Source organism: Wyeomyia smithii, chromosome 2, assembly GCF_029784165.1.
Source record: "Wyeomyia smithii strain HCP4-BCI-WySm-NY-G18 chromosome 2, ASM2978416v1, whole genome shotgun sequence".
In the NCBI taxonomy this organism is placed as follows: Eukaryota; Metazoa; Arthropoda; class Insecta; order Diptera; family Culicidae; genus Wyeomyia; species Wyeomyia smithii.
The window spans coordinates 115,421,764-115,446,111 of NC_073695.1; the positions used below are offsets into that span (position 1 = coordinate 115,421,764).

At 39.6% G+C, this 24,348-nt stretch overlaps 2 protein-coding genes across 4 annotated transcripts in view; one reads left to right on the forward strand and one right to left on the reverse strand.

Moving 5' to 3' along the window:
• Nucleotides 1-1,961: 1,961 nt before the first annotated feature.
• LOC129721549 (RNA 3'-terminal phosphate cyclase) lies at nucleotides 1,962-3,602 on the reverse strand. Its single transcript, XM_055674252.1, has 5 exons — nucleotides 3,444-3,602; nucleotides 2,816-3,385; nucleotides 2,634-2,755; nucleotides 2,179-2,437; nucleotides 1,962-2,128 (listed from the first exon to the last, which is right to left on the reverse strand). The coding sequence occupies exons 1-5, from the start codon at nucleotides 3,483-3,485 to the stop codon at nucleotides 2,045-2,047; spliced, it is 1,077 nt and encodes a 358-aa protein (XP_055530227.1). The 5' UTR covers nucleotides 3,486-3,602; the 3' UTR covers nucleotides 1,962-2,044.
• A 5,496-nt stretch (nucleotides 3,603-9,098) lies between these two features.
• The window catches only part of LOC129721725 (receptor expression-enhancing protein 5), a 36,027-nt gene continuing 20,777 nt past the window's right edge, over nucleotides 9,099-24,348 (forward strand). For 2 of the 3 annotated variants that reach the window (XR_008727453.1, XM_055674632.1), the window contains exons 1-2: nucleotides 9,099-9,260; nucleotides 9,527-9,695. Coding sequence is in view for 2 of the 3 variants with exons in the window: in XM_055674632.1 (XP_055530607.1) it covers nucleotides 9,566-9,695 (130 nt within the window). In the remaining variant the exon portion in view is untranslated. Of the gene's footprint in view, nucleotides 9,350-9,526; nucleotides 9,696-24,348 lie in introns of all 3 variants that reach the window. The other variant, XM_055674633.1, reaches the window with a different exon arrangement.

The following is a 24,348-nucleotide window of genomic DNA, read 5'->3' on the forward strand; positions in this document are numbered from 1 at the left end:
AAAAGTGGTTTCATAGATTGATGAGACTAATGACAAAACTGAATCCAAATTTAGCTCAGAGCGAAGTTGAAAGTGCCTCAAAGAGTTAAAACAAAGTTTATGAAAAATTATTTCAAACTAGCCTAAAAACATACTGTACCTTTGCTAACAAGAGAAAACAAAAAAATATCAAATTTTAAACGCAATTCTTGAAAAGGTTCTCAACATATGCTCAACCTGTCTGAAGAATCTTTCCGAAAAACGAGGAGGCCAAATTTATCTCAAATACAGCTGACGACTCTAAAAACCAGAATATCTGTAGAATTTTTATTATAAGCCAATGTATTTTTATTACCCCCTCTCCACCTTCCGTGAACAATCGTGGACATTTGCACCAAAAGCTGTCCACGCGGAATGTGAACGGCCACTAAAACACGTTGGGCTACAGTGGACTGGGCATGTCGCCACAAAAGTAAAGTAAGTGTACTTTTGAGCCCCCGCCTAAGCCAACAATTAACTTTTTGAACCTTTCTTTCATTTCTCAATAAATTCAACTCCAATAATTCATAAATGTTTCATACACAGCCGTGTTGAACACAAGTAAAAATCATTGAGTTTCATTCATTATAATAAGCAAAGCCCTAGTGCTACTCATTCCGATTCGGAGCGCGACAGGCTTCGCTTCCACCTGTTTGATATTTAGAACAGTTGCGAGGCTAGCGCTACGACCCTACTGACACAAACAGTTTCTCCCGAGCAGAGACTCGAACCTGCGACGCCTGGCTTGACCAGCATCGTACCTCGAAACCAGCTAGGAGGGCTATACTATAATATAGATTATAATAACATTAAGATGAAAAACCTTGAAGTAGATGAAAAAAGCTCACAATTTTAAGCTCGCGTACAACTGTGGATTGGCTATAAGCGATCTCTGAAAATCCTGAGGTTAATGGTCGACGACAAATTCACGTTCGGGAGCCACGTAGAGTACGCCTATAAACGGGCCTCAATAGATATTGAATAGATGTGAACTAAAGTGCTAGGTATTAGCAGACAACAAGGTGAGCTGGCAAGTACCTATAGACTTGTTTGAAGGTCGCGAGTGTGTATCGCCTTGATGCAATATGCATCCTGGTTGGATGTTGCTTATCAGCATCAAGGATTAAGGATAAAAAAGTACGACGTGGAGTAGTTGATACAAGGGGTACGAAGAATCATAAGGTGATGACCCAAGTGGCAGCGGGAATGATCCGATTCCACGGTGGGTAAATGGACCAAAATAACCAAATGTTCTGATGCAAGTAGATTTTCAGCTATATCAGCCAAACTAAAGATCTGGAATAGGACTCAATTTAGCTTATTTTCAAATAACTAATCGCACTCTAATTGAACTCCGAGAAGCACGCAAAGCACCTTTGAAACAAAACTAAAAAGTTCACGAGAAGTTCGCTCGGGTCGCTTTACAGAACGTTGTTCAGCTTAAAAAAAAACTTTGAAAAAACTGAAAACTAAGAACACAAATTTCCCTCTTCTCTGTAACTATAATAGCATTCTTGTAGGTGGTAATCCATGGTTAAGCGTACTTTCAAATTTATTCTCGCAACATACCACAGCTTTCGAGCTCGAGTCCTGGCCCCTTTGAAACCTGGATCCATACCACTGTTCAATTTCCGCATTATGATTTGAACCTCCTAATTCAGAAAAAGTATATGCAAAACTCAATGTGAACCTAAATTTGATCATTTTTCCAGTTTGTTTCAATTTTGCAGCTTCAGCAGCAGGTGGAATAACGAAGAAACTTGATTTTCTACAAAAAAAATATGCTTTCGAAATTATGTGATACCGCAGCTTTGACTCTGAAAATTAGGTTATTGACCTAGATTTCTTTGGCCCCAGTAAAACAAATTCTAGTCGATACTTGTAATGTCTCACTTGAAATACAGCCGCTATCAACAGTTCCCAACAAAGCTTTCATTATAGCATTTGGTATGATACTTTTTTATTTCTTTCAAGAAACTCGTGATCCTTCACTCCATGCTAAGAAATTAGTTTTTTATCTATTTCACTAGTGAAACTGATTCTTGATACCAATTCCAATACAGTCTATAATAAAGCTGCCGTCATCTTGCTCAGATATTGTGAATTTGGCCTGTAAATATGCGTGGGTCAGTTAGGATATTTGGACTTCACAAAACTCACATTAGTCATTAGTTTTGCCACATAAATTGCAGTTTGTGTATGTAACGTCAATGGTTCCGTTTTAATTCTGCTATGGCCTTCTGCAAGCGCCATTAGCACGACCAGCATGTCCTGGACATGGCGATCAACACACGCTCGTGAATTATAAGCAGAGGTGATTGCGCTAGCGGCTTCTTGGCCTATCAAGAAAGAGTCTTTTTGGCGATTGCCTAGTGCTGCTCCTCCTATTATCGATCCAGTGCTTGTTTCGATGCCCAATCTGGAAAGATGGTTAACTTTCTTGTGTAGTGTTTTTTTTTATTCAAACAGTACTTTATTTTAATTAAATCATCGATTGGTTAAATGATATCTACGCAGTCTTAGCTTAAAAATTGTTGTTCCGGAAACGTAAAAATGAAAAGATATAGTACCATATTTACCTATTAAAATAGAATGATTCTCTAACTTGTACTCACATAATTCCAGAACAATTGTCTGTAGCTATATCCACACTTTCCTGATATTCTTCTATATCTATATTTTCCTTGCAAATGTGTATCAATTCATTCTTGGCTCCACTAGCTAACTGATTAGCAACCTGTTAAAAAGTCAAATTACATTTGCCTATTCTGAAATATTTTTATTTACAAATATGTACTCTAACTGGGACGGCACCGGAAACAAAACTCCAGCCGAAGCAGCGACTAATTGATCCGACCTCTACCAAAGTCACAGATTTCAATGATCGGATCGTTCTCACTTTTACTATGCAGTGTCCACCTCCCCTTGGAAAATAACCTCGTCGAAGCAGATCAAAATCGAACGTGGCACCAAACTTTTCCATGTTGGGTCGAAATATCTCTGTCATGAAATCCACTTGCGGGGCCATATCTACGTTAGTACCTCCTTTGAGATCTAACGTAATTGGTCCAGCTCCAAAAATTGCTACTGGAAGCGCAGCTTGCATTAACAGACTAACGCTACCGGCTGTTTGCACATGAGCTATAAACGTTCCTTGGCCAATTTCTCCAGGATAGAATTCAATTTCCATTGATCCAATCTTTAAACCTTTTACCCGCGCTCTGCACATATCTCTTAGCAGTTCTATACCTTTGGTGTGCTGAGCCATTAATCCTGGTTTTTTTCTCCCTCCGCGAATATTGTATATTCTAATCGGCTTTTTACATAGTATACTGAAACAAAGCGCCATTCGCAAAATTTGACCACCCTAAAACAATTTAAGCATTGAAAACATATTCTCGGAACTATTTTGTTGTAGAGAGTACCCCTTCATGCAAACTTCCGTCTATATTTAAAGTTTGGGACATTTTTATTCACGATCTCTATCAATAATATCTTAAATTACTGCTCTTTTTCTAAACTTGCATAAATGACATTATTATTTACATATGCAATGCACTGTTCATATTTTTTGCTTTAAACTGAGTAAGATATCACTCACTTTTGGTAAAAGAAGCTGTACCAGGGGAGTGTAAACGTCAAAAATTTGCCTTCCAATCAAAATTTTGGTTTCACATTAACAGGAGGTAGAAGTGACTGTCAAACACCCATATACTAAAACAGTGTACCCGGCTCCGGCATCGTCATTAGTTTTGAATGGAGTCAAGGTTGAATTTCAGTTCACAGATTAATCATAGACTAACAGACGTAACATTGGAACCCAGCTCCATCGCCACATAAAAACGGTCGTTTCAAATTTTCAATCGAATAATCGTCATCGCGCGATAACAACGTCTGGGGCGCTGTCATTCAATCTCATACATATTTTGTAGTTCCTAATATGACGCATGCATGTACGCTAGCGCTGATGTTGAAATACAAGACGCAGCACGAACACGGCAGCAGATGGTGCTACACACTTAACTGCATAATGTTTTCTCGGTAGAGTAAAATACCGAACTACTTGAAAACATTTTCGTTTACCGTTGTTCCGTAACAAAATTACTGAGAAATCGGAAACCGACTGTGTTTACCGGAATACCGTAAATTTGTTTGCCGAAAAAATCCGTAAAACAGAAAATTTCCGAGTTAAGTAAACTAAAATACCTAATCTCGGAAGCTTGACATCATTTAACCGAGATTACGTTGAATTAAAAAAGCTCTTACCGAGATTCCGAAAAATAGAACTGTCAAAATAACGAAAGCTTCACCACAGACAGACGTCCAAGCAAGAACAACATTGATCGAAAATTCTGTGTAAATTTTCAAAGAGAATTGCGTTATAAATCACTTGTACACTAGTGCCGCTACATACATAAGACATACGTAACACTGGCATTTTTTCTGGTACACGTTGCCCCATAGTACTCCGTACCTCGTCCTGTCCAACTGCTCGACAAATAATGAACAAAATGAATTTTTTTCTCGGTTTCATCGAGCCCCAAAGAAAATCCCATAAGGAACTGCCAAAAAGTTGTTTACAAAATCAATGCAGCATTTTTCGAGTGGGAACGAGACAAATGCAGGGCTGCGCAGGTACACTGCCTTCGAAAACAACTCAAACAGTGATTTTATTCAGAGTGTGGTACCGTTCGAGTAGTTCATTTTGTACCAATCTTTTTGAAAGATTTCTTCCTAAGTGTTACGTATGTCTTATGTATGTGGTATGGTACCATTCGAGTAGTTCATTTTACCAACTTTTTTTTAGAAGATTGCCTCCTGAGTGTTACGTATGTCTTATGTATGTGATAATACACTAACGACTGCTGTCTTGTGGTGCCTTTGCACTGCATAAATATTGCTGTATCGATATTTTATCGATATCAGTGCTTGGTTTGTCACACATAACGGAAGCATTACCACTCACGGTTAAATGACGGTTACAAGTTTTTATACATCCTTTGAAAAGCAGATAAACGTCTGTTCTCTGTGGTCTAAATCACACCCTCAGCCTATGTTCATACATTGCCTACTTTATAGCTTAAAATGTAAGTCATAGGACAAAGAATGTAATTAGCTGATGAATTAAATATAATAGTTATCTAGCTATTTTTTTTCGATTTTTCGAGCAGTTTCAGATATTTTTCAAAAACATCTAGCATCTCTGTCATGAATAAAGTTTGGTACAAGGATAGCGGTTGTGAAGATTTGACTTTTATAGCCCGTGTACAGATTTTTATTGTTTCGCAGATAATCACAGTTTTTCTATAGTTTCTGCAGATTTTTTTTTCAAGCAGTAGCTGACATTTTTCGGAAAAATCTGGCATCTCTGGTTTGGTATAGCTTGTTTATAGGGTTGTCGATATTAAAAATAAAATATCGATATTCGTTTTATCGATATTAAAAGCGGCATCGATATTGAAATCGATATTGCGTGTTGATATCGATATTTTATCGATATTTTCCTTCATATATTTTTTGCTTGGATTTTAGTTAGGCCTGAAACAAACTGAACGCCGACGTGAGCGATCGGGCGAGATTCTTGCCGAAGGTAAATAAACAGCCGTGAGTAGAGTTGTTCATTAAGCTACAGCGAGAATCTCACCCGATCGGTCGCGTTGGTGTTCAGCATGTTTCATGCCTTAAGCAGGTATTAGACGAAGCAAATATTTGCTATTTTTTAATACAGATTTTATTTTGTGCAAATAAAAATCGTACCAAAAATAGCAAATATTTTCGTCGTCTAATACCTGCTTTAGTATTGCATATTCCGGCGAAGGGTTTGCTATTTCATCTCGTCCGTTAGGACAGCGGGCCGTTTGCTGATCGCTTTACGCAAGGTGCATTTTCCAATCAGATTAAACCGACGTTTCGTGAGCCGCGTCTCCTAATCGTCACTGATCCATTGACTAATCAGCAGCCAGTTACTGAAGCATCCTACCTGGAAATTCGCTCTATACATGCTGTCAATAAAAAAAGAAAAATGGCAACCATATTTCTGTCGAACTGCTTACATTTTCCATCTAGCACTTATTGATTCTAATACCAACAATTCTGGTACCTACTTTTTAGTTGGTTTGCCCCAAAATAGCTGAAATAGAGTAAACGTCCTTTAATTTCTATTGACCTTTTTTCGAATAAATATATTTATCAATGGAAAACCCAGCCTTAACCAGGGTGGCCACCCAACCGAGAAAACCGGGAAAAAACCTGGAATTGTTTGGAACCGGGAAAAAACCGGGAATTTCACTGAATATTACAAGCCGGGGTGAGATTGTCAGCTATCTCATGGCGATCACTAAAATTCTTCGAATAAGTTTTCTTGAAAACGACCAAGGTCTTCTGACCCGGAAGAGATGGCTGACAGGTCACGGGCTGGATGGCACAATCTCACCCCGGCTGCCAGTATATTCAACTCATTTCTCACAGTGCTTATATCAGTTTTGTTTTTATTCATCTTTCTCTTGGAAACTAACTTGACCACGGTAAGCTCCCCGGAATTAGCAGTGAAACGGCTCGAATTTTGCCTAGAGCAAATGGTTCACGAAGATAATCTCACGGGAACTGTAGTTGACAGATTTCGCCAAGAATACTCACAACTGTTGGGTATGCATTCGACGGAGACATTGCTGACTTCCTACCGCCGTAGTGAAAAACGCCTTGAAACTTTCTGTAGAGATCTGATAGCTGATTTAGGCAAGAAACGTCCTAACTTGACCGTGTTTATTATGGAGATTTTGATCCAGCGATTGGTGTACGATGCAGTACAGGATGCCGGTGGTGAAGACGAAATTGATATCACCAAGTCGTTAATCTATTACGCTCGCGTTTCACATAGCCGATATATTGAATTGTTGAAGACAAAGAAGAAGGAGAATTCAGATCAAGATGAAGAAGCCAGAAAGAAGAATGCCACGGCCCGTGCTCTTGAAGCTAATGTGTTTAAGTGTAATTCTTTTATATATTGAATCTTCGGTGGTTGAGGTAAAAACGGTTCCTACAAACTTAATTTGGCCTAGGAGTCCCCGGTAATGAGTATTATATGCGTTGTTTATAAGTTTTAAAAATTCTACGCCCCTGCGAGCGGCCTTCCGGCAGTTAACCGGAACATTCGCCATGGCGGACGAAAACCTGCGTGCAGGCATGTTTTCAAGCTTTTTCTGTGTTTTTTATTAATTCCTCCTCCGTTTTCGCGACAAAATTGTTGGAATAGATCTTGCACTTCAAGTTTGCCCAGAAATTCTCCATCTCCTCCAAAGATCGCTTCGAGTAGTGGGCTGACGCCAAATCTGGCCAGAACACCGTGTCTTCGCCCTTATGGTATTTCTTGATAAACGACACAACTTCTGGCAGGCACTTCGTACTGGAAATTTCCTCGTTCACGGCCAGCCCGGAGCAAAAGAAGAGCAACATTGACATCCCTTTCTCGCTGATTGTCAGCCACAGCCGCACCTTCTTGGGGAACTTGGTCTGTGAAATATACTTCACCTCGGTGCTCACTTTCTTCGTAGGGGAGGTAAAATACAAAGTGCCCTACTAATCGTTGTCATCTAGGGTTAGAAAGGTCTCGTCGTCCATCACCACTGTCACATCGCGATTTGCCAGGGAAATCGACTTGACCATCTTAAACCTCTGTCGCTGCGTCATTGCCTGCAGCTCCGAGACTAGCACCAGTGGACGGGACTGCTGCTTCCTGACATGTATGCCCATGTTTTCCAACAACTTTTTCACTGTTTTACCGCATGCACCAACCTCCCGACCAAGTGCACGCAGTAATTTAGCCACTTTTCCCTCGGTTTCCCTCTTCAGCATCCTTTGAAGCTTCTTGTCGTTCAGGGTCGTTGGCCGTCCAGAACTGGGCTTTGTTCCGATGCTTTGATTGTTGTCCAATTGTGTCAAGATATTGTAGATGCCGGAACGGCATACCAGGCGTCTACAAATGGCCGCACGATGTCCGTTTTTGACGTGGCGGGGTACCATTTTTTTTACCGCAAACGTTATCCTCTTGAAAAAGATGACGTCCGTCACATTTTTCGAATTTCTGCAACAATATTTCTGGATTATAATAAGCCTGAACACGCTTAAAAAGTGACTATATTAGAATGTAATTCGATAATGGGATGTAAATCGACAGTCACGCTTTTTTAACCCTTAACTGTATGAAAAAATGCATAATTCTGAAGTACAAATAACCGACAAAAATATTTGAACGAACCGGGAAAAACCGGGAAAAAAACCGGGAATTTAATTTCGAGTTTTGAGTGTCACCCTGCTTAACGTTTGTTTTCAGTATAATGTGCACTTTTAATGAATATCTTATATTGTGTGTAAGCATTTTAAATTTAATTTTGATGCCATGATGAATTTATGATCGGTAGGCAAAATTTTGCCGGTAGCACTCCCCTGATGGCAACCGAGAATATCGGACAGCAATATCGAGTCGCAATATCGAAATATCGATAATACCAAATGCGCCAATATCGGTCAAAAATATTGATATTGTGACGAGTAAATATCGATAATATCAAATATCGATAAAATATCAACAACCCTATAGGGATGGGAAACATCGACTAAAATGGCTATCGATAACTATCGATAAATTTCCTACTGTCATCGATAGCTATCGATAATTATCGATAGTTTGACAGCTAGAACCAGCTAAAGAAAAACAACAAAGTGTTGCTTCCGTTGTGGACAGAAACAATATTTAAAAGTTTATTCACACACATAATTCGCACTCATGCGAAATCACGTCGTTGTCCGCACAAGTTAGAGTGAGCGAAAATGATTATCTGTCAATTTTCTAACAATTTTAAACAGGATTTCGTGTGAGAGCAAACAAGCATCGAAGTCTTTCAACAATGGCAAAGCCAATTTTATTTTTTCAGTCCTGGCATCATTGTGGAGTATGAGTGCCAATGAGAGGAAAATATCAATAACTATCGATAACGCTGAAAGCTTAACGATTCTATCGATAGCCGGCCGCTATCGATACTATCGATAATTATCGATAGGTTTCCCATCCCTACAACCCTACTTGTTTAGCTTATTCACCTTTACGAAATTGACAAAATAGGAACGCTTGCTTAACCTGCTGTCATCGTTGTCATTTATTCACCATTTTTTATCGCGACGTATCGTGACTCAAACAAATCATTAGCCATTTATTAAACTGTGATTACTAATATCGCAACGAAAAAGTAAGTAAACTTCTGATGAAATTATGTCTTTAGTCGTGCCAATCCAGTGATTCACAGATAAGAGTTTCCTACACTTGTTTGCTTTTTGAGTAGGTAGCATTTTTTTTTTAAACTACGTGCGAGTCATCTCGCACAAATTTTTTTTTTGTCAAACCTAAAAATAATTTTTATGTGAAAATCTAGCTTTTCTTCTAAAATCATCTGTTTAGTTGTGTTAATAGTAGAACAATTTTCATTAGGCATTTGCTTTTTTTTAATTTTAACAGTAAGCCGCGTGCATTATTGATCTACGAAACAACATTAACATGGCCAATAAAATCGAAGAAATACGGACATCGATCGAGGCATCGCTGAAGGATGGTTCAAAGCCCTGGACAAAAGCATTTAAACTAGCGGAAGAGAAGTCCGGCGTACCAAGGATGTACATATTCTTGGGTAAGTGAGAACACTACAACCGGTACGAAATGCAGCAATTTGAGGTTAGCAGCTTTTGATGTAGCTTTATAAATGTAAACATATTTCACCTGTTTGATTGCTATGTATTCCGTTCGGCTTCAAGATTTCATCTTGTATCTTACTCCAATTTCAAACTTATACAAAAATTTGAAGTAAGGTACCTACCTACAAACGTTTTGTTTGTTTTGATAGTGCAAAAGCTTTTCACTAAAAAAAGACAACATAGGTACATATCGATATATTTTTTCTAACCGGTTTCAAAACTAACATTTTTTTTTGGAAGAATTCATTGTGTCCTCCCAGCTGTCCTTGTGGTATGATGCTGGCCCAACAAGCATGTACGAGTCTCGGCTCGGGAGACATTATTGGTGTCAGTAGAATAGTAGCGCTCTAGCCCCGCAATTGTCTTATACACTAAACAAATTGAAGGTCGAGTTTTGAATGGAAATGTGTAGCATAGAACCAGGGTAAGGTTTTGCTGATTGTTTTCAAGGTGAAAATTATATATTTCTCATGTATCATTTTATGCATTCAATGATTGAAACTCTTCTTCAGCAAACAAAACCACCAGATGTTACTTATTTTCACTGAGACGGTTGTCGGTATGGAGTTTCTTTATGCCAAATATCTTGAAAATAAATGGAACGTCGGGATCTGGTATTATCTCCAAAAAAATGAAAAAAAAATTGACTTTCTTGGACTTGAACTGGGGCCAATGGAGAGTTTTCCTGCTCAAAAATTTTTAAGTTGCAGAGAGCCGGTATTAGTCGAAATTTGTTCTATTTTTAGATAACACCAGATCTCGACGTTTTATGCATTTCTAAAACATTTACATGCAAAAAAATTCTATATGTTTGGTATATATTCATGAACTTCATCAGTCAAGAAAGTGAAACTTTGACCGGTTCGAGGCAACACTTCTCGAAGTTCGATTGAGCTGAACTTATGTATGAAAAAATTGTTCAAGAAAACGAAACTTTTGAACCCCATTGCTGAACGCACTTCAATGGTCATTTTTTTTTCATACAATGCACATTAGAGTGCCAACTTTCTGGGTCTTAGAAAATTTTCCAATGGCCAATGGCATATATCTTCTTCTTCTTCTTCGGGTGGGTTGTCTAGCTGGTCGCTGTAAGCGAATTACTTCTACACTAGGCCCAGGTTATAATGTCAAAACCTCCAGGAGCAATTCAGTCTGACGAACTGGTCACTGGCAATCAAAAGAGCACATGTGAGCGAATTTACTCTGGACTGAAGCTTTCAACGGCAATTATGTGTTGTAAATGGAGAACGTACCTGTTGTCACCGGTTCATATCACCTTACTCACCACATCGATACTAATGCCAACGGTCTTACTCGTGTCACTGGTCGTTGCGTCTGTTGCTCTCATTCATGCCGTCCTCCCATTCTGTCCTCGGTCGCGCCTTTCGACATGTCCCATGCAAGTCCGTGTGCGTTACTGCTTTGCTTGCCATGGTTCTTTTGGTCGTTCTCATTGATCTATAAATATTTTATCTCGCAACCGCAAAAAAAAAAAAAATCGGAGTGGTTCACGAGAAAGCCGTGAAGTACTGTCACATACATCCACATTCAGACTGCCAACATATACCACCACCCAATAAAATTCATTTTACCAAAAACGTATAACTGATAGCGAAGTTATCCACTCCACTGGGTCAGTGCCAACACCTGGAATAATGAAACGATACTGCGACTCACGACGTAAGCTAAAGAGTTGCTAGGCAGTTGCCTACATTCAAAGCTCATGTATTGGTGTGCCAAAACTGAATCGAAATACGCTGCGCAACTATCTTTTAGGGTGCCAACTGCGCAATAATGGGTCGAATCAAAGCGAAAAAGAATCGTTCTGACAGCAGTTATGGCGTTTTTTTATTCCACTGGGTCAGTGCAAATCTACCCAAGAATAAAGAAACGGCATCACGATTTAGAACGCAAGTAAGATAGAGATGCCAGATAATTGTTTATGAACTAAGCACATGCGGCGGTGGATTGAAAGTGACAAATTTACGAATTTACGCGCCGTGTTAATACTGGGTCAAAATCAAATCAAGCGAAAGTGGGTGGGCTGGGTGGAAAAATGAAATTGCCATTAGATCGCAACTGGGATTGACACTGGGAACAAATAAATTCGCGCAGTTAAAACAGCTGAATGAGAAAAAAATAAAACATACGAGTGAAAACACATATGCATACACACTAGGCTGTCCCAAAAAAATTGATGTTGAAAAAGTCAAGGTGCTCAGCCCTAAATTGAAAGATAATGTTATTTATAGCATTTTTGTAGAACATTTCGACTTTCTGAAAAATTGTTTTCAAGTTGCCCAAACGTGATTTATGAAAAAACGACTTTTTTCAGCTACAAACCCACTCTTTTGGACTTTTTTCAATTCTGTTCGATTCCTAAATTTTTCCATATGTTATTTATTTTTTGTGGGGTTGTTTTGAATATTTTGCATGGTTTGGTTCAGCATCGCATTCAATTATTTGACTTCCAGAGCCCATTGAACATCACAAAAAAGTGAATTTTTCTCATAAATTTCAGATAAAACCCTTCAAAACACATAGAAAAATTTTTTTGATAAAGAACTGAGATTTTTACTGCAAAGCGGGATTCAAGACGAAAATTTACATGAAAAAAGATCCTTGATATCTTATCGGGGGGCTGAGATATTGGCGTTTATACATGTGATGGAAAACTATGCATTTTGTCAAAAATACCACTAAAGCTCAATATCTGCACAGTGTTTTATTTTGCCGTTTGTGCGTATAATTTCATAATAGGGATTCAAATGATGATTATAGCCATAAGGTATGTTCGGAGGAGTGTCAGGATATTCTAAAATGCATCTTTTAATGTAGAAAGATGGGTGATCAATCCACCTATGAGTGAGATAAAAAATTTACTTTTTAATCAGAATAAGATAGACGCACGGTGTCTTCGACAAAGTTTTAGGTTATTTTAAAACAAGAAACTTTACCGAAGACATCATGTTTCTATCTCTTATATATTACGAGCAACATTGAGTTTTCAAATAGAAGGCACTGAAAATCACAATTTCCGTTCTAACTTTTTTCGCAAATTTTTCCGAATTTTTAAAACCTTCTAGTAAGTTATCAGCCATCTAAAAATGCATTTGTTTTCTGAACATTGTTATTTTTTATCTCCCAAAATAAAACAGTTATTCAACATATTTTTTAAAATGCATAGTTTCCCATCACATACAAAAATGCCAATATCTCAGCTCCACGATAAGATATCGAGTATCTTTTTGCATGTAAACTTTCGTCGTAAATCCCGCTTTGCAATGAAAATTTCAGTTCTTGATCAAAATTTTTTTTTCATTTGTGTTTTGTAGGGTTTTATCTAAAAATTATTCGAAAAAATATTTTTTTTGTGATGTTAAATGGGCTCTGGGAGTCAAAAAACTGAATGCAATGCTGAACTGAACCATGCAAAATATTCAAAAACAATCCCACAAAAATAAAAAAATATATGGAAAAATTTAGGAATCGAACAGAATTGAAAAAAGTGCAAAAGAGTGGGTTTGTAGCTGAAAAAAGTCATTTTTTCATAAATCACGTTTGGGCAACCTGAAAACAATTTTTTAGAAAGTCGAAATGTTCTACAAAAATGCTATAAATAACATTATCTTTCAATTTAGGGCTGAGCACCTTGACTTTTTCAACATGGATTTTTTTTTGGGACACCCTAATACACACATGTATATATAGCAGAATAATAATAACGAGAGTAATAGTAGTAGCAGTTGTCAGAGAAGTTGGAAGGATTAGTAATGCTACATTATATCTATGAGTGCAATGGATGGACGTTAGTCACGAGGTTTTATTAGTGGTTTTAGGGTTAGTATAAACCTCTATTAAGCCCTACAGACCCCGACAGTATTTATTTTTGTTAGGTCATGCGAAACTTAGATCGGCGGTCATTCTGTACCGAACGTTCGGCACTAACGGACGCGTTTTGTGATCTTCTCGCTATAAACACCGCGTGTGAATAAAACAACAAAGAAAAGGCATTGCTTGCCTGATGCTGTGCTGCTGCAGATAATCCGATAATCCGCCTCGAAGGTCATCCTATTGTATAGCTGTGTCGCTGCGAAGCTGCTCGCTCCAGCACCGTAGGATTCGGTGATTTTGCTGTTGAAGACAACAAAAACTTCAAAACAAAGAAGAGAAGGTACGTGTTTCTTGTCCAGTGTGCCAGTGCGCTAACTTAAGCGCAATGGATGTGGATACCCCATCCCCCGATCCTCCGTCTCCGAGCCCTCCTGACCCTGTCCCTCCTACCTCCTCTTCCTCCGAATATCTTCACCTTCTCCACGTGTTAGGCTTTACCCGGACCAAAAGACAGGCCCTTTGATAGTGTTGTAGGCCCTTTGAAATCACTGAACATAATTTAAATTTCGAAGGACCTGACGTCACATTTCAATGCAGTGACTGAAATTTCGAAAGTCAGGCCAAACAAGCTCCGTGTCGTGGTGAATGACTTGAAACAGGCCATAGCTTGTTTGGAGCTTTTACGAGGGAGTATCGCATGTACGTTCCCGCGCGAGATGTGGAGATCGACGGTGTTGTGACCGATTTGAGTCTGTCCGTCGAGTGCCTCTTGAAGGATGCTGTGGGTTGTTTCAAGAACAGCAGCCTACCTGAGGTAAAAGTACTTGATGTGAAACAACTGCGGTCAGTATCACTCGTAGGAGGTAAGAAAACGTATACTCCGTCAGACTCGTATCGTGTCACATTCTCCGGATCCGCGCTTCCTACCCACGTTTCGATTCATCGAGTTCGTCTGCCTGTGCGGCTGTATGTACCCCGTGTAATGAACTGCACTCATTGCGAGCAGTTAGGTCACACTGCCGCCTACTGCTGCAGTAAGGCACGGTGCGGTAAATGTGGGGAAAACCATGCTGAGGATTCTTGCAATGGAAATGCTGAAAAATGCATCCACTGTGGGGAGAATCAGCATGAGCTCTCCACGTGCGCGGTGTACATACAACGCAAGGACAAATTAAAACGGTCTCTCAAAGAGCGTTCGAAGCGCTCTTACACTGATATGCTCAAAGAGACCAGGACCACTTCTACCATAACAGTGAACCCCTTTGATCTCTTGTCTTCAGATGAAACCGACTCGGACGATCCACCTACGGGAACACCTTATGCCAATCCTGGGAAGTCTAGAAAGAGAAAAAATCTTTCCTCACCTAAACTTCCCAGAAAAGGTCCTAGGATTTCCAAAAGTGGAAAGAAAAGTACAACCAAAACTAAAAGTGCTGCGGAAAACCGAAGCAAACTTCACCTGGGCTTGGAAATTTAAAGTCCCAGAAGGAGTTCCCAGTACTCTCAGGAACATCTAAAACCCCAGTTGTTCCTCTTCCACATCCAGTTGATGAATCAAATGCTGGATTGGTGAATTTTACAGACATTGTGGCCTGGATGTTTGAAACTTTCAATGTACCCGATCCGATTGAATTTTTTCTTACAGCATTCCTCCCAACAGTTAGATTATTTTTGGAGCAGTTGACTGCCAAATGGCCCCTCCTAGCAGCGATTGTATCCTTCGATGGCTAATTCATCTGCCGCAATGAAGGACTCTATCTCTGTCGTACAGTGGAATTATAGAAGTATTATTCCGAAAATTGATTCTTTCAAAGTTTTGATTAATAAATACAAATGCGATGCATTTTCCCTTTGTGAAACTTGGCTTACTTCAAACATTGATTTCAACTTCCATGATTTTAACATTATTCACCTTGATCGAGACACCCCATATGGAGAAGTACTTCTAGGGATTAAGAGTGCTATTCTTTCTATCGTATTAACCTCCCCTCGATTCCAGGCATTGAAGTTGTCGCTTGTCAAATGACAATACAAGGTAAAGAGCTTTGTATTGCCTCAATGTATATTCCCCCCAGAGCACAGATTGGGCAACGGATGCTCTTTGATGTAATAGAACTTCTCCCCTCGCCACGTTTGATTTTGGGAGACTTAAACTCTTATGGCGTGGCTTGGGGTTCTTCTTCAAATGATAACCGCTCCTTTTTGATCTATAACCTTTGCGATGACTTCGACATGACAATTTTAAACAACGGTGAAATGACACGTGTCCTTAAACCTCCAGCACGTCCAAGTGCTTTGGATCTCTCCTTATGTTCGACGTCGCTACGGTTGGATTGCGCATGAAAGGTAATCCTCGATCCCCACGGTAGCGACCATTTGCCTATTCTTATTTCAATTACTAACGGGTCAACTCGCATGCGGCCAGTTGATATTCCGTATGACCTCACACGGAATATCGATTGGAAGTTAAACGAGAGGATGGTTTCAGAAGCTGTTGAGTCAATTCAACATCAACATCATCCACCACTTGAAGAATACAACCTTCTCGCGGGCTTGATTCTCGACGCCGCTTTGCAAGCCTAGACGAAGAAATATCCCGGCGTAACGATCAAAGAACGGCCTCCCACTTTATGGTGAGACAAAGAGTGCTCTGATGTCTACACGAAGAGATCCGACGCGTATTTAGCTTTTCGGGACATAGGTGATGCCAAGGAATATATACGGTATTCGGAGCTTGAAACCAAGTTTAAAAGCTTGGTCCGAGCAAAGAAACGCGGGTATTGGCGTCGGTTTGTAAACGAAACATCGAAGGAGCCATCGATAAGCACTCTTTGGAACACAGCCCGAAGAATGCGAAATCGTTTAACGGTCAACGAAAGCGAGGAGTCTTCAAGTCGGTGGATATTTGATTTTGCCAGAAAAGTATGTCCGGACTCTGTCCCTGCGCAAAACTTTGTTCGCGATACGTCTCCGGGCCAGGACGCGATAGAATCACCTTTTACGATGGCAGAATTTTCAGTTGCCCTCCTGTCCTGCAACAATAACGCGCCTGGGTTCGATAGAATCAAATTCAACTTGTTGAAGAATCTACGCGGCACTGCCAAGAGGCGCTTATTGAACTTGTTCAATAAGTTTCTGGAGCAAAACATTGCACCGCAGGATTGGAGGCAAGTGAAGATGATCGCCATCCAAAAACCATCAGAACCAGCATCTGATCACAACTCTTATAGGCAGATTGCAATGCTATCCTGTATCCGGAAATTGATGGAAAAAATGATACTCCGTCGTGTAGACCACTGGGTCGAATCGAATGGTCTACTGTCAGATACTCAGTTTGGCTTCCGCCGTGCCAAAAGGACGAATGATTGTCTTGCATTGCTTTCAACAGAAAATCAGCTGGCGTATGCTCGCAAAGAACAAATGGCGTCTGCGTTCTTGGACATTAAGGGGGCTTTTGATTCCGTTTCTATTGACATTCTTTCGGGTAAACTTCACCGACAAGGATTTTCTCCAATTTTAAACAATTTTTTGCACCATTTGTTGTCCGAAAAGCACATGCATTGTACGCATGGCGATTTGGCAACTTTTTGCATCAGCTACATGGGTCTTCCCCAGTGCTCATGCTTAATCGACGAATGTCTGGCAAATTCATGCACGATAAGACAACTTGCGGACGACAGCGTGGTTTCTGTTACAGGATCCAGAGCTGCCGATTTGCAAGGACCATTGCAAGATACTTTGGACAATTTGTCCGCTTGGGCTTTTAAGCTAGGTATCGAATTCTCTCCGGAGAAGACTGAGATTGTATTTTTTTCTAGGAAGCATGAACCTGCTCAGCTCCAATCACAATTAATGGGTACAACGATCTCTCAGGTTTTGGTGCATAAGTATCTTGGTGTCTGGTTCGACTCTAAAGGCACCTGGGGTTGTCACATTAGGTATCTGATGAAAAAATGTCAACAAAGAGTGAATTTTCTTCGTACAATAACCGGATCGTGGTGGGGAGCCCACCCAGGAGACCTCATAAGGCTTTACCAAACAACGATATTGCCTGTAATTGAGTACGGGTGTTTCTGCTTCCGCTCCGCAGCAAACACACATTTGATCAAACTGGAGCGAATTCAATATCGTTGTTTGCGTATCGCCTTAGGTTGCATGCAGTATGGGTCGATGAGTTTGGAAGTTCTGGCTGGGGTTCTTCCGTTAAAAGACCGCTTTTGGAGTCTATCTTCTCGTATTCTTATCAAATGTGAGGTTTTGAACCGTCCTGTGATTGACAGTTTTGAAAGGCTAGTCGAATTGAATTCCCAAACCCGTTTCATGACATTGTATTTCAATCACAAGTCCCAGAATATTGATCCTTCCTCGTATATTCCAAATCGTGTCAGCTTATCTAATACTTCTGATCCCACTGCGTTTTTCGACACTTCCATGATAGAAGAATCTCGTGGAATCCCGGATCATTTACGCGTGCAGCGGATCTCCAAAATTTTTAATAATAAATATCGAAACATCAACTGCGATAATGGGTCCACTGGCTTCGGTATAACAATTTAACCGTCTCCCATAAGCTCGATAATCCTGCATCAGTTTACGTCGCAGAATTAGCTGCAATTCAATACACCCTAGGGATTATCGAAAAAATGTCCACGGACCATTACTTCATCTTTACGGACAGTCTCAGTTCTATTGAGGCTCTCCGATCGATAAAGGATGTTAAGCACTCTCCGTATTTCTTGGGGAAAATACGGGAACATCTGAGTGCTTTATCCGAAAAATCACTTCAGATTACCTTAGTGTGGGTCCCTTCGCACTGCTCGATACCGGGCAATGAGAAAACGGACTCTTTGGCTAAGGTGGGCGCAACAAACGGTGAAATTTATGAAAGACCAATTGCTTTCAATGAATTTTTCGCATTTGTACGTCAGAATACGATCATCAGTTGGCAAAATTCTTGGACCAAAGGGGAACTGGGAAGGTGGTTACATTCCATTATACCCAAGGTATCGACGAACCCGTGGTTCAAGGGGTTGGATGTAGGTCGAGATTGCATTTGCATGATGTCTCGGCCTATGTCCAATCACTATAAATTTGACGCGCATCTCCGTCGTATTGGCCTCAGCGAAAGCGGTATCTGTGCCTGTGGTGAAAGTTATCACGACATAGAGCATATTGTTTGGTCATGTCCTGTACATCGTGACGCCAGGTCTAAATTGATAGATTCCCTTCGGGCTGGAGGTGGACTACCAGCTGTTCCTGTTCGTGATGTCTTGGCGAGCCGTGACTTTCCCTACATGTCCCTCATATGCGTTTTCCTGAAAACCATCCATGCCCCAGTCTAGTCCCACTCCCTTCCGTCTACATTCAACAAAAAGACAAGAATACGTTGGACCCTCGATTTTGGAATTATCATCTGAACCCCACACGAATTCGTCAGGACCGAGAACCCGAGACCTTCCGTGATATCGTGGCTCAGTGACACACACCATATGGCTATTTGAACACCAACGAACAAAAACATAGAACCACTGATCAGAAACAACATGTTAACATGATTTAATTAGATTTAATTTTAGCTCCTAGTCGGCAGCGAGGATAAAAAATTTGCTCTTAGTTTATAAGATACTTTATAAAGTAAGACACTAGAAATAATTGGCTCCGTAAAACATAAATATGTATTGTGCCGTGTCAAATAAATGCTAATTGATTAAAAAAAATAAGACCGGCGGTGTGATAAGTCAAGCGTAATCAGAAAAAAAGAAAAAAAAAACAAGCGAATTCAATTATTGTGTTGATCTTAATAAATTGTTACTATTCTGTTATTATTATAATGTTATTTATAATATTATTTTTATAATTAAGCTTTGTGTTTGGAAATACGCTTGACGAATCACCGCCAAGTCCTCCACCCATGTGTAGGGCTTGGGGCCAACGGCATAAAAAAATCTACTTTCGTTTTGCGGTAGGGGTCAAAAGTTTCGTCTTCTCGAATAGAGTCCCCATGCCAAATTTCAGCTCGATCGAACACGGGAACACGTGCTTTGTGGCACGTCAGAGTTTCAAGTCTCCCAACTTAAAAGTTTTCCCAGAAGTCTCAAAAACTCGATTTTTTTGTAATTTTTTTTCGAGTGAACACCAGATCTGGACGTTTCATGCATTTCTAAGACATTTGGCATAAAAAAAATCGATATCGACAATATCATGAACTGTGCATTAAAAAGTTGAACATTTGACCACTCTGAGGCACGTGTTCCCGATGTCCGATCGAGCTGAAATTTTGCATGGGGACTTTTTTCGAGAAAACGAAACTTTTGAGCCCTACCGCTAAACGATAATCGAAGGTCAATTTTTTTAATACATTTCATTAGCACTCTAATGCACGTGTAATTTTTGATTATCACAGAATTAAATTGTTGTTCTGCGTTCAAAGTCTAATTATCTGGTTACTTTACCTTATACCATACAATTGTAAGAATCTCTAAATTTTAATACCTTTCGAGATAGGTACAATGCTTCGGGTTAGGTGTAAAATTGGTGTGAAAAATCGACCCCAAACATGAAATCTCGATTTCGGATTTCACAGCTTCGGGTACGAGCTTCACGAAAATCAAATTTTCGGGCGGGGGTTAGCTACGGGTTTAATAAATATTAACCCTATCCCCGCGGACAGAAATCAGTTTTTACACCGAAAAATGACATTCAATCGGCACAAACTACTTTTAATTGTTAGAAATTTCAAATATAGTTGTTAAACTGTTATCAAAATTTATATGTCAGGTGATACCATATGGCATCACCCGCCGGGAATGGGTTAAACCCGACACATACACTGTGTTGTGTTAGCGAAAAAAATTGAAGGCACGTTGTCAAGCAGCTGCTAACCAAATAATCAAGTTCGTCTTTCGGTAGTCGGAAGCTCAGAAACATCACGATGATCGCAGAAACATAAGCTTTGCAAAAAAACAAGTTAAAACTCCTTTTTTTCGTGGTTTCCAGACCTCTCAGGACCCTCAACTCGTGATTTTCTCGAATTAACTATTTGAAAAGATAAATTGAAATCGCAAAACAGTTATCGCTATTAGTACAAAATGCTTTACAATGAGATAGTGAAATACACTAAAGTCTTTTTGTACGCGGTGTTCGAAATTTACGTAGTTTTTTTTTTGTCGATTTCGGAATTTACGCGGTTTCTCTACGCGGAATTCCCGAAAAAATCGTTTCTTACGCGGCATGTTTTAAATGTTTTTGCCTTTCTCCTAGAAAGGTATAGCAATCACTGGAAAAACCAAAGGTATAAAAGTGGTCCCAATGGCCGAATGTCATATATCACTCGACCCCTTCCGACGAACTGTTCATTTTCTGTATGTATGTATGTATGTGTGTATGTGTGTGTGTGTGTGTGTGTGTGTGTGTGTATGTGCAACTTTTTTTCTCACTCACTTTTCTCAGAGATGGCTGAACCGATTTTCATAAAATTTATTGCAAATGAAAGGTCTAGTTGCGCCATAGGTTGCTATTGAATTTCATTGTAATCGGATTTTTAGTTTGGAGGTTATGTATCAAAATGTAAAAATCACGAAACATCAATATCTCAGAAACCACATAACCGATTTCAATAAAACTGATTTCAGATGATCTGGCTGTCTCCAAAACTCTTAACTTTAAAATTTCGTTATGATTGAACATATGGTTCAAAAGTTATGTAAAGAAAATTTATCCTGAGGTTGTTTAAACTCACTCATTTTTCTCAGAGATGGCTGAACCGATTTTCACAAAATTAGTGTCAAATGAAAGGTCTAGTTGCCCCATAGGTTGCTATTGAATTTCATTGTAATCGGATTGTAACTTTGTCCGTTGTTTATAAAAATGTGAAATCACATAATGAAAGTAAACATATTGGCTTTCTCCTAACGATCACTGGCTAATTAAAAGGTAGAAAAGTGATCCAAATGGTCGAATGTCATATACTACTCGACTCAGTTCGACGAAACGAGCATTTTCTGCATTTGTGTGTGGGTGTGTACGTGTGGATGTTTTCCAGAAACCGAAAGCTGCAAAATCGGGTTTCAAAGTGAAATATGGAGTTTACTCCTGGCTTTCGAGCCCGGAATAATGTTCCTGAAAAACATTGGGAAATGTTTGTCCCTTTAAGGTTGTTTTCCAGAAACCGGAAGCTACTATGTATCTAGAAATTTAAAATGGCGTCCTAAGTTGATTTCTGGCCTCTGGGTGTACCGCTTCCGCAATACTCATAATGGATGAAGTCGGCATCTTCGCCATCGAAATACCCGGATTAGGCAAAATTTCGCCATTTTATAATGTACTCCGGTAACCAGAAGTAGTCATCTGGATTTTTGCGTGATGTATTTGAAGCATATTTATTTCATTATATTTGCATATGCATGTTTCAGGGCTGGTAGCAGGTCTCTATTTAGAGACTAGGTCTCTATTTTGAAGCTAGTCTCTAAAAAGTCTCTTTCTTTAACGAAAGGTCTCTAAAGTCTCTTTTTTCTTCTAAAATGGTGTATTTTTCACCTAAAAGTCTCTTTTTTGATTTCTCGTTCAAATTATCAGACGAGGTTGGAAGGAGTATCTGTTGTGCTACAGGAAATGACATCACAAATGAGGACGCCCGACAGAATTCAAGAAAATATCCTGAAAAAGAAAGGCTTTCTCATCCCAAGTTATTTTTTCGAAGCGATCAAAAAAGTAGTTGCCAGTGTGCTGCTTTTATGTGATGCGGAAGCAAATCCCAGGTACATTCCGTTTCGAATTTTAACCTTGTGTTTTTATTTGACACAGATTTCGCAGCCCACCGTTATATTGTACAATACAATTGCGCGGTTAGCACTATGATACTAACCCGATCAGAAAGAGAAAACAAAAAAGTAACAGAAGCTGTTAGCTTGTTACGAGTAAAACCTTTCAGGTTGCGTTTTCAATTTGGTCCCGTTAGGTGTTAAAATAACGAAAATTATAACAAAAATGATTCTACTGGTGTCAAACTCATATCAAACTTTGTTACGAACATATCAGCTTTCTAACCAAATAAGGTAGTATATAGAACAATTTTATAACAAAAATTGTTAGATATAACTGGTTTTGATTGAGACGACAAATTTGTTAGACTTGTTCCAGAACAACTTCATTTCAGGATATGTTATTATAACTCTTTCAGATACAATTTTGTTGTCAGAAGCTTGCGGGAAAATACAAAATCGTATCAGAATATAATATTCAAATCTACTGTTGATATAATTTTGTAATATTTTAGTCATGCTCTTCAGATCGGGAAATGTCTCTTCGTCGAACTGGATTCAAACCTCCGACGACTGGCTTTTTAGGCCAGCAACATACCTCGAGACCAGCGGGAACCTTTTATGATGCAAATCCGGAAACTAAACATTCAAACAATTCGGAAATGCAGTAGTAATCATGCGCAAGGATGGAAAAAATCACTCACTCGGAGAATCACTTCCGATTTTTTGTCGCATGGAATCGTTTTGTTAATTTCCATTTATCAACAATGATACGGCTGCTTAGTTACGGAAATGAAAAAGAATCTAATCTTAATGATAATTTCAGGAGAATCAATACTGAAAATTTTCGCTTCCTGAAGACGAAAATTCTCTCACCGATTTTTTTTCAATTCAATAATTTTAAGCTGCAACTTAGGCAATACATTCAACATTGAATCAACGACATAAAATAAAGCCATACTCTAAAGATTTGTCTCACAATAGTATAAAATTGGATTCATAAAGTATAGAAAGTATCAAACTAGTCTCTCGGTAATTCTCTAATGTATTTCTTGGTTAAAACCTCCAAACTATGAGGCAATTCAAATCTCAATCTTGCATGTACTTCATGTAGGGTAGCAAACGCAGGGTGGCCACCCAACCGGGAAAACCGGGAGAACCGGGAAAAAACCTGGAATCGTTTGGAACCGAGAAAAAACCGGGAATTTCCCAGAACATTACGAGCCGGGGTGAGACTGTGCCATACAAACCCATTATTTGTCAGCCATCTCATGGTGTTGCGGCAGAACGCAGTTTGTCGCAGCTCCCCAGCCGGTGATCAAATCTCATTATTGTATATCAAGACGATCAGAAGAAACACACAATAAACTAATTCTAGTCAGTTCACTCGCAGCCACCGCCGCTGGCGGCTGGTCATGCTACCGACAGCAGCTATTGTTTTATTTTATATCACCGTTCCGTTTGTGTGTTCGTTTGCTGCTGTTGGTTTTAACAACGGGTCCTATCGTGCGCGATCATATTTGGTGCCGTGACCAGGATACCAGCCTGAACACTGATACTAGCCGCGACTTCATTACCTGCGTTTAAACTGTGCGCTAGTAGAACGCGTGTGAAATTTCGGTAATCGAATTGTGGAAGTTCCCGGCAAAATCGATAACAATGGCCGACTCAACGAGAGTGCGGCATTGTTTGTAACTGGCTTCGAATATAATTTCTTGGCACTTCAGCTTTTGCCGGTACAGGCGATTGCGCAGCCGCTTAGCAATAATTCCCCCAGCGGAGCTATGCCGGTGTGGGCGATTCGTAACCGCTTAGCATGATACATTCAGCTCCTGGATTCACTGGTCTCGGATTCAGCGCAGTAGTAGGATGGCTCTACGGCATCGAGGCTTACAGCATCCGAGAGTGTACTCAACCCAGCAAGTGTTCAGCGGAAAGATCATCCGGAGTCAGGTCGGGATATACCATAATCAATCATCATCTTTAACGCAATATT